Consider the following 10,719-nt stretch of genomic DNA (forward strand, 5'->3'; position numbering starts at 1 on the left):
GAGGTGGGTTCGTCCAAACGTGCTGAATCCCCTGGATCGGCCAATGCACAGACGGTGACACCAAAGTGAAAGATATGTTGCACCCTGTTACCAGGCGCCAGATCCTTGAGTTCGAAATGTTATGGTACTGTATTTTTACAAGGATTTGCATTCTCACAACAGAAATATCCATGCTAGAGGCAATATTCTTGGTACAATTTGTTAATAATGTTAATATTCAGTACATTTCTGTTGTGTGAATCATGTATTAGTTACTGAGCCTGAAAAAGTATCCCAGTTTTAGTATGGATGCCTTATGGAATACCATGATGGTTTTGCTAGCCCTGTGCACTGTAGAAAAATACATGTTGGCATAAATACGGTGTACCAAAGAAAGTGGTATAAGAATACCATTGAAGTATCACTCAAACAATGTACTATAACACAGTTGTAAAAAGTTAAAAGTAAATTCTTGCCGAGCCATGGGGCTCGTAGGGCTGGAGCTTATCCCCAGTTTCAATTAGCGTCAAGCAAATAAGAAAGTGATGCTCCCCATGGGTGGAACACTGGTCCACTGCAGGTTACTCCCAGTAAATTGCTGGTACCCATTTACAGCTAAAGTAGGTAGACAGAAGTAATGAAGATAAAGTGTCTTGCTTAAGGACACAAGCGAAATGCTTGAGGTTGGGAAACCAAACCATTGCCACTGTGCCAAACCGCCCTCACCTAGATGTGTATAAGAGACAGGTATATGCCTTGTTCTGATTGGTTACTTGGAAGTTTGATTGACAGCCCGGAAAGGTCTATTGGGCTAGCAATGACCTAACCTAGAATGGATAAGCCTTAATGTTTTATGTCCGGTAAAAAACTTTTAAAAATTGATGCGCAGTGTCTAAATCGACGCACGCGCAGACCAGAGACAGAACATTTATTTTTTTTGGCCTTAGGCCGACTTCAAAATAGGACTAGTCTATTTCGTTTGCGCGTGTGGGAAAGGCAATCTAGGGTTGTTAAATTGGGATTTAAAGTTGTTAAAGTAATTTGAAAATGATGATTAAGTGATGATGATAATGTGCATATAAAATCCAAATCTTGTAAAATTGAAGTTAAAAATTGAGGGTTTAGGGCCTATAAATGAATCATTTTCACGTCTCAAAAATTTCGCCATCTCGGAGATTCTCTAGAAGGGATTCGTCCCCTCGGCCCATGCTTAGAATTATATAGGCCTACAGTGCTTGTCTTTCGTTGAGAGGTAAACAATTTTTTAAAATTTTGTAATAAATGAAAAGATGATGTGTCAGGCTGTAAAATATTCCCCGCAAAAAATATTAGGCCCAGAAATCCGTCGTCGTCCTTTTAATTCTTCCAAATTAAAAAAAAGAAAGAAAAACATTTTTGTGTGATCAATGCCGTATGCATGTAGGCCTTTTAATGTTGTAGGGCCATAGCAAAAATACTTTACTTTTGTGTTACTTTTTATGATTATTGCGCAATAATATTGGGACAAGTAAAATTGTCTTAAGGACAAGTGCATTTTTCAAAGGTATTTGTCCGAGGACAAGTGAAAAAATATGAAATTCCTTCATGCCTGCAACATAAACCACCAACTCCCTGCATAAAATAAAAACACCATCCCACAAGTATGTTTAACAGTGAACACAGTCCCAGGGCCAAATATAACAGTCCTAGCGAGTTATATCTGCCGACTGTATTACGATAACCACAGAGAGGTTGGCAACTTGGTACTCTAGGTCTCTGGGTCTCTAGGTTAAACGGATAAAGCATTCACAACAAACGTCCATGCTAGGTCGCCTGTAAGGCCCAGAGCCTCCCAACAGTACAGTACTAGACAACATCGGGCTAGGCTATACCTGATTGTGAGTGATAGGTGTACACCCACGTTCACCGTCTTTGTATCTAGGCCCGAATCCATGTCAAACTGTTGATAGTTAAAATATTGAAACTCAATATTTACTGTTTGATTGGTATTTTAAAATAGAATATAGACTGTTAGCCATCGAGCATATTTGCAAAATATTAAAACAATTGTCGCGATATAGGCCTAGTCCCCATTTATCGTTTCTGTATAACATTTAGGTGGTGTAATTTAACTGTTCCCTGGTATGATCATGGTGTGATACGATGTCGATTACCATGAGAACACGATGCAGGAATATTAGATCGTGTAGTTTACACAATAGCGAGCATGTGCAAAGCAATTGGGTCGTCGTAATTAGTTGTAAATGGTTTATTAGTTGATTATGATAAGAGCGGCGGTACCGCAGGTTATAACCTTTGATGTTCGGTTTGAGATGTTTCCATGTAATTTCACTGTTCCCTTTTAATACCAAGTCAAAACCAGGGGTTTCAACTAATGCTGACACATGGGCTTCTTTTCGAGACTATTTTTGCAAAATAAAGAGGGGGGAATTCTTTTTAAAATAAATGCTGTAAAGTTCAAGTAAGCAATTAAAGGTTAATGTACATTAAATTTTATTATTTGTTTCATTTTTGTAGTATTTCTAAAACATTTTAAAATTTCAATTACAAAATAAACTAATAATAGTAGAAATAATAATAATAATAGTTTAAAAACTTCAATTAAGACACCAGACTGCTATATGGTAAAACTTCATCCAACTTACGCGCCAAACTCATCAAGGCCATGGGCTTGAACCAGCGGCCATTTCTCAATTGTAAATGGGTCAAACTTCTGTTGGTGACCTAGAAAAAAAGGACAAGAAAACAAGTATCATGATAGTTGAGCTAACCAAATACAAACCTTGCTAGAAATTGCAGTACAACTTATACACAGCAGGGGCAGATCCAGGATTTGAATCAAGGAGATTCACAGTAGGGTATCCAGGAATCTGAAAGTCTAGACCGCCTTTATGATTATGAAAATTTATGATTATGAGACCTCTAATAGCCAGAAATGGCACTCTCAGACTCAAATTTGTATATAAAAGTAGCCCGGCCCCACTGAATCCACCAACTGCAGTATTTCTTTTTGAGTTACCTCATAGAGGTGGGTTCGTCCAAACGTGCTGAATCCCCTGGATCGGCCAATGCACAGACGGTGACACCAAAGTGAAAGATATGTTGCACCCTGTTACCAGGCGCCAGATCCTTGAGTTCGAAATGTTATGGTACTGTATTTTTACAAGGATTTGCATTCTCACAACAGAAATATCCATGCTAGAGGCAATATTCTTGGTACAATTTGTTAATAATGTTAATATTCAGTACATTTCTGTTGTGTGAATCATGTATTAGTTACTGAGCCTGAAAAAGTATCCCAGTTTTAGTATGGATGCCTTATGGAATACCATGATGGTTTTGCTAGCCCTGTGCACTGTAGAAAAATACATGTTGGCATAAATACGGTGTACCAAAGAAAGTGGTATAAGAATACCATTGAAGTATCACTCAAACAATGTACTATAACACAGTTGTAAAAAGTTAAAAGTAAATTCTTGCCGAGCCATGGGGCTCGTAGGGCTGGAGCTTATCCCCAGTTTCAATTAGCGTCAAGCAAATAAGAAAGTGATGCTCCCCATGGGTGGAACACTGGTCCACTGCAGGTTACTCCCAGTAAATTGCTGGTACCCATTTACAGCTAAAGTAGGTAGACAGAAGTAATGAAGATAAAGTGTCTTGCTTAAGGACACAAGCGAAATGCTTGAGGTTGGGAAACCAAACCATTGCCACTGTGCCAAACCGCCCTCACCTCCATAGTTGAGTCACAGAAAAATACAGTAAGCAAACCATATTAAATGGAATGATGCATCAAAGAGAATATAAATCATTATGAACAAACTTACATTTCAACAAAAACAAGATGCAAGAAAGGAATGTTCTGCTTCTCAGTGCGCAACCATTAAACACCTAAAGTTCTGAATGCAAGAATTGTTTAAAGCAAAAAATTTGACTTATCAGCCACAGCCACCACACACACTAATATATAAACTGAAACATTTCCATTCTGTATACCAGATTTTTGTGGTCACCTTCATATGAAAGGACAACAAAAAATGTATAATGTTACTGCTTACAATACATAATGTATAGAATACCCAGAATATGAACACATTAACATGCCATTTATTACCAACATTTTTGCTCACCATGTGTGCTGTATGGAACACCAATTTTCAAGCAGTTTTGATTCATCTCAATGAAACTCTTAATCTTGAAGTTTTCTGCAGCTTCATCCTCTTCAAACTGAAACAACACATAATACAAAACAATACAAATCAAAATATTTTTCTTCTGATATTTGTGTAACCAACTTACTTGTACATTAGAAAACATATTTCAAAATAAAAAATTATAAATAACATATACTGTACCTTCAAATAATAAAGTGTGTGTTTTCTTCAAGTTCTCTTTTTTTTGTGTTTCTTTGTGTTTGTGAGGATTGGCCCTTGATGGCACTTGTAGCACTATAAAAAAAAGAGAAATTAAGATTGCTTTCTAGTACTTGTTAATTTTGTTTGATTATATTATAAGAGAAAGAAAAGAAATAAAGAACATGTGAAGAGGTTTAAGTCAAGCTTATTTCTTGAATAGAAAGAATTAATGTAGTATCATTTTTTTTCAAGCTTTAATTGTACACAAATCTTAACTGTCTTGCACATGGCTTTACTTACTTGAAAAATAAATTTTTTAAGCTTGAGAGATTTTTTTTTTTTTTTTTGTGTCATTTTTTATTAAATGTGTGCTTTTTTTTAAATCTGTCAATGTATATGAAATTACTGAAGAAAAAAAAAATAAAGACAGTCTATATTATTTATAATATTGCATTGTTTAATATTTTGAACTGGATGAGTGAGGTTCACAAACTTTTTGTTTATAGTTATTAAGTTCACTTTTGTGTCCTGGCCCACTCATTCAATCCACTCCACTTGTATTCCATATACAGTATGTCCATATATATATACTACCATTGTATTGTACTTTTTTTTTTTCATGAATAAAGAATAAGAATATTATATTTGAACACACCTCATTTTCAGTCATACAGTGTATTTGGAGGTTCTGCCATGAGCTAATGTAAGGCAGGAGGTAATGATAGTTGATGGGGTTACAATACACATGAACACTGTCTTTCTTGATAAGAAAAATAAGGTCTGAAAAACAAAACATATAATTAACATTATAATGACTAGCAATATACAGTAAATCAGTGCATAGGTATATGCTCATTGGTTACATTTCTGTGTACACCCGTTTCCAGCCTCAACCAAGCTAGAAAGAAAGACTAAGCCTACACAGATGTAGTTAAAAACCATTTTATAATATGGGTATAGTCGCACAGAGATGAGCTTTCACACACCCAGTTAATCCTACTCATGGTAAATATTGGTGTTCATATTAGTATAGTAGAATTAACAACACATGGTTTTTGCCTTCCTTATAGTAATATCTTTTTAATCAGTGTATTCATGAATGTACAATGTTATTATAAACAGCTAGTTAAGGAGGAATTATTGTATCTTAACTGTCATCTTGTAATAAAGCTTATTGTAAAGATCACTTTGATGTTCTGAAATTGTGAATTTTTTCATTCTGAGGTATAATGATATCATGTACAGTACTGTATCAATGTGATATCAACAACCACCCTAAGAAACTGTGGTATCGAAATGCAGTTGCTTAGTGAAGATGATACAGCACACAAAGCCCATGCTTGCTCAAGTTTAATAGATCACAGCAGAACAAATGACAGAAGCACAAGGCACACACATTAAAATTCACTCACCATCAATCGTTTCTTCATCGTAGCCAGAACTAGAAAACAGAAAGAATCTTATGTGTGAAACGTAAAAAAAAAAAGAGGAATGTCAATTTTATCTTAATAGGGATGTTTCTTTTTACCATAATAAAATTATTTCAGAATTACACTATGCATATGCAGGCCTTTCACTAGGATTCTAAGTAGGAGGTAAATTTTCCAAAGTAGAAGGTGAGGTGCAAAGCACCAAGATGAGAGGGTTAGACCGTGGGTGGTGTCTCGAAAAACCCACCAAAAACAGGCTATTTTTACAAAAATGTTAATAATTGTCAACTTGGGGAAACTGTAACCAAAAAATGGAAATTAATCTTTAAATAAAAAATAATATTGCTGACAAAAGCAGTAGCCAATCACAGCACATTTACCATACCTGCTAAGTGCTGATATGATGCCGCCAATCACAAGCGTTCTTGTAAACCTGGCAACAAATGATGCTAACTCATGTTTTAAATCATTCGATTTTATGTGGTATTGTACCATCCCAAATGAAAATCGCAAAAGTTATCCTTGAATTTAAGAAAGGGAATGTCCAAAACGTGTATCTACAGACAATCTTATTACTGTACTTACTTCCTGTTCGAAAATCTTAGAAAGAATTATGTACACTCATACTCCATTTTTACTAATCATCAATATGGCTTTAGGGCAAAACACACAACTACTCATGCTATTTTATCTCTTATTAATTAAGTTACTACTGCACTTGATAATAGATTGCATATAGTTGGGGTCTTTCTGGACTCCCAAGGCCTTCGACAGTGTTGATCATGACATCCTTCTCCATAAGTTATCTAACTATGGTATTCGTGGCAAGGCCTTGGAGTGGTTCAGAGACTACTGTACCTCACTGATCGAATGCAGTACGTCCAAAATAATGGGGTAGAATCTCGGCGTAAACCTGTTGTTTGTAGAGTCCCGCAGGGATCCCTGTTAGGTCCCCTTCTTTTTCTTGTTTTCATTAATCATTTTGTTCGCTGTTCTGATGTTCTTTCATTTATTTTATTTGCCGATGGTTCAAAACTTTTTTTTCTCACAAGAATGCATCTGAACTAATTAGAATAATAAATACTGAACTCTGTAATATTATGGAGTGGACCCATGCCAATCGCTTACCTCTCAACGTTTTAAAAACCAGATTCATGTTTGTCAGTAACATTTTAAAACACCCTCCTGCTCCAATAATATCAAATGGTAAAGAAATTACAAAAGTTGAATCCACAAAATTTCTTGGAATTTAAGTTAATCAGCGATTGGCATGGGGTGATATTCACAATACCTGTAATATCATAGTATTTGAGCGTATCTCGCTTATCCTTAATCGGTCGTCCCCCAACTTTGAGTATGTTATAGCTCAGACAATTCTCTTTCGTAGATGTGACTTCTTTTTCATTTTGATGATGTCGTCATGGTAAAAATTGATGTTTTTTCTGACCACCCTCATCTTTCTTTCTTCAAAACTTTGATGACCCCACATCATAATAACTATTAGTCGTCCCCCAACTTTGAGTATGTTATAGCTGAGACAATTCTCTTTTATAGATGTGACTTCTTTTTACATTTTGATGACGTCGTCATGGTAAAAATTAATGTTTTTTCTGACCACCCTTATCTTTCTTTCTTCAAAACTTTGATGACCCCCCATCATAATAATCATTAGTCATTTCTGAATCATATTCAGTGGGCATAAACTTCAGGTCAAGGTTGAATATCATGTACCTTAATTTTCCGTTCACGCGTCTTAACGTGCGCATAAGCGTGTGTCAAAATTTATATATGCTTAAAATTATGCCCATTTTTAATCAGTTGTAATTTTTATTACATATTCTGAAAGCACATGAGTTGTAGATATGATTTTATAGATCAATATGGCTGATCGGACATTGTGATGTCATCACATTGTCATCTGAATTTTTTTTAAACGAATTTTTTATTAATGACATCATTATTTTTATACTCATTTGAACGTACCTCGCTTATTCTTGTTCGATCGCCTCCCACCTGTATGTAATTGTTGAGACAATTCTCTTTTGGAATTGTCCTTTCATTTTGATGACGTCATCATGGTCAAAATGAATTATTTTTTGGACCCCTCTCATCTCTCTTTCTTAAACTTTGTGAAAAACAGAGGGCGGCAGACTGTATTTCGACGCTATCAGACTGATATAATATAGTTCAAATGAAGAGAGAATTTGTGTGTCATTACCAACCAACAGGCATTTTTAAAATTACACTTAACAAGGTTCAATTTCTTGTGCAATTACCCTCCACGCGCATGTCGCGACGTGCGCGTTAAAATTTGAAGTTCTCAATATCACTTTTCAGATAATTTAAAGCACGTTTCAGGTCATTTTCAGCATTCCAAAACTTTCCATAATTTACACGCCGTACGCTCATTTCCACACGCACAGTGATGTACTGAAGCTAGAAATTACGTTTTGTTACATATTTTGGTTTCCTGACACTGTATTCATATCAGGATTCAAGATGTGTGCGTACGCATGTGTAAATCTTTTAAAATGTTCTAAATTACCCTTTTGTTAAAACCAATTGGAGCATATATTTTAGGCCATTTTGAGCATTTTAAAACTTTACAATCTGCACCGCGCGCACTTCCTAAGGGTCAAAGTGCGGTAGAAACTCGTCCTCGTTGGTGACGAGTTCGAATCTAGTTGGTGATTCGCATCTAGTGCAGATCACCTCCTCTTGTTATTGTCAGGATCTTCTTCATCTTTTTTTTATTCTTCTTTCTTTCTCCCCTTTACTTTTCGCACGATATCTCAAAATTGCCGCGAGCTACAGTACGCACAACGAACATTCAGCTTCTCCTGGATTAGTCACGGTAAGGGTTTCAAGGTGACCAATCATGCGTGACGTCATCTACGCGCAATTGCCATTTCGAAATTGCCATTTCGAAATCGTATTAAGTGAGCATTAACTTCAGGTCAATGTTTTAATGTAATGTACCCTAATTTTACGCGTGCGCTTTATAACGCGCGCGTATGCGTGCATCAAAATTTCAAAATGCTCGAAATTACGTTTTGACTAAATTAGAGCAAGGTTCAGGCCATTTTGAGCATTCCAAATTTTTTTTTATTTTCCCCTACGCGTGCAGCACGTACAGAAAGCGCGCAGCACGTACAGAAGCTAGACATTACGTTTTTTCACATATTTTGGGTTCCTGACATTGTTTTCACAAATTTCCATTCTTTTCAGTCATCTTATGGCCAATAGCAATGCCGTACGCGTGCATCAAACATAGGGATCTTTGTGCGCGTTTGTGCCAATATACCGTGAAAATATGCTAAAATCAGACGTACTTTTTAATCAGTTATAGCTCATCAGCTATAGAACATGAGATGTAGATATGATTTTATAGATCATTTTGGCTAATCGGACATTGTGACGTCATCATATTGCCATCTGAATTTTTTTAAATGAATATCGATTTATGACGTCAATATTTGTATACTTTTTTTGAACCTATCTCGCCTATCGTCTCCCACCTTCAAGCATGTTATAGCTGAGACAATTTCCTTTCTCAATGTTTCAATCATTTTTCACTTTGATGACGTCATCATGGTTAAAATGAATGTTTTTCTAACCTCTCTCCACCTCTTTTTTTAAAACTTTGAAGAGCCCGAGAGAGGGCGGCAGACTTAATATTTTTCTGTACAGTTTTAAAATCCTGGCTACAGTATTTTTCCATATTTCACTTTTAAGCGCTGCAAGAATTCTTTTGCCTGACAAGCTGATCACCTAACTCGTCCTCAGTGACGAGTTTAAATTTAGTTATTATTATTATTATTATTATTATTATTTTTTTTTTTTTTTTTTTATTATTGTTAGTATTTTATTATTATTATTATTGTTACTATTATCATCATCACTATTATCCTTACTGTAATGTGTCTTACTCTCTTAGGTCTTGTAGTTAAATTATAGTATAATATAATAATAATAATTATTATTATTATTATTACTATTATTATTATGACGTCATCATTATTATTATTATTATTATTATTATTATTGTTGTTATTATTGTTATTATTATTATTATTATTATTATTATTATTATTATTGTTGTTATTATTGTTATTATTATTATTATTATTTATTACGTACTGTCTGGATTTTCTAGAAAAAGATCTATTTAAAAACCATCAACAAGCTTTTGGTCAGATGTTGAATATGGTAGTGAACATGCTTTGGTCTTGCCAAGGAGTTTGTTTGTGATACGGAAAAGACGCCTTTGATCAGTGGCACATGCTTCGATTCGGCGTGAAAGAAATGCCGAAGAAGTGGGGTACTTCTTTTTGGGAAGGGGAGTATTGAACCTTTAAATGATATCATCAACTAAGGGTTGACTTGACACGAGGTAGCTCTTGGAACCTCGTTTGGAGACTTCTGTAGAGAGAGGACCTCCACCATAGGTGGTAGCTGTATCACCCACTAATGTAACAATGAACCACTAATGTAACATTAACCACTGTTGTAACAAAAATCAACCACTGTTGTAACAAAAATCAACCACTAATGTAACATTAACCACTATTGTAACAATGATTTAACCACTGTTGTAACAATTTCATTAACCACTATTGTAACAACAATTTAACCACTGTTGTAACAAAATTCATTAACCACTATTGTAACAACAATTTAACTACTAATGTAACAACGTACAATAGAGGTCTCCAAGCCAAAAGCTTACTTGCATTGTCCAATTAAAATTTCACATTTATGATTGTTGTGGCATTTAAAAAAATTATAATTTTCGTTATAGATCAGATTTATTAAAATGGTTTGAGACATTGTAAATATGTAGTTTGGATATTTAAACGTCAGTGTTCATGAAAAACAGTAAACAGCTTGGTTCCCAAATGTCTGTTTATATATATATATATATATATATATATATATATATATATATTTGGATAGTA

The 10,719-nt window shown here is 34.9% G+C and overlaps 1 protein-coding gene across 1 annotated transcript in view; it reads right to left on the minus strand.

Moving 5' to 3' along the window:
* Positions 1–5,772, minus strand: part of LOC117119925 (uncharacterized protein C20orf194-like) — a gene marked incomplete at its 5' end in the record, with an annotated part of 127,503 nt that extends 121,731 nt beyond the window's left edge. The window contains 4 exon segments of the mRNA XM_033264906.1: positions 2,625–2,703; positions 4,107–4,203; positions 4,987–5,111; positions 5,744–5,772. Coding sequence (XP_033120797.1) covers positions 2,625–2,703; positions 4,107–4,203; positions 4,987–5,111; positions 5,744–5,772 — 330 coding nt within the window.
* Positions 5,773–10,719: the final 4,947 nt, after the last annotated feature.

This window comes from Anneissia japonica, unplaced genomic scaffold, assembly GCF_011630105.1.
Source record: "Anneissia japonica isolate Jap-2015-1 unplaced genomic scaffold, ASM1163010v1 scaffold87_len186233_cov173, whole genome shotgun sequence".
NCBI lineage: Eukaryota > Metazoa > Echinodermata > Crinoidea > Comatulida > Comatulidae > Anneissia > Anneissia japonica.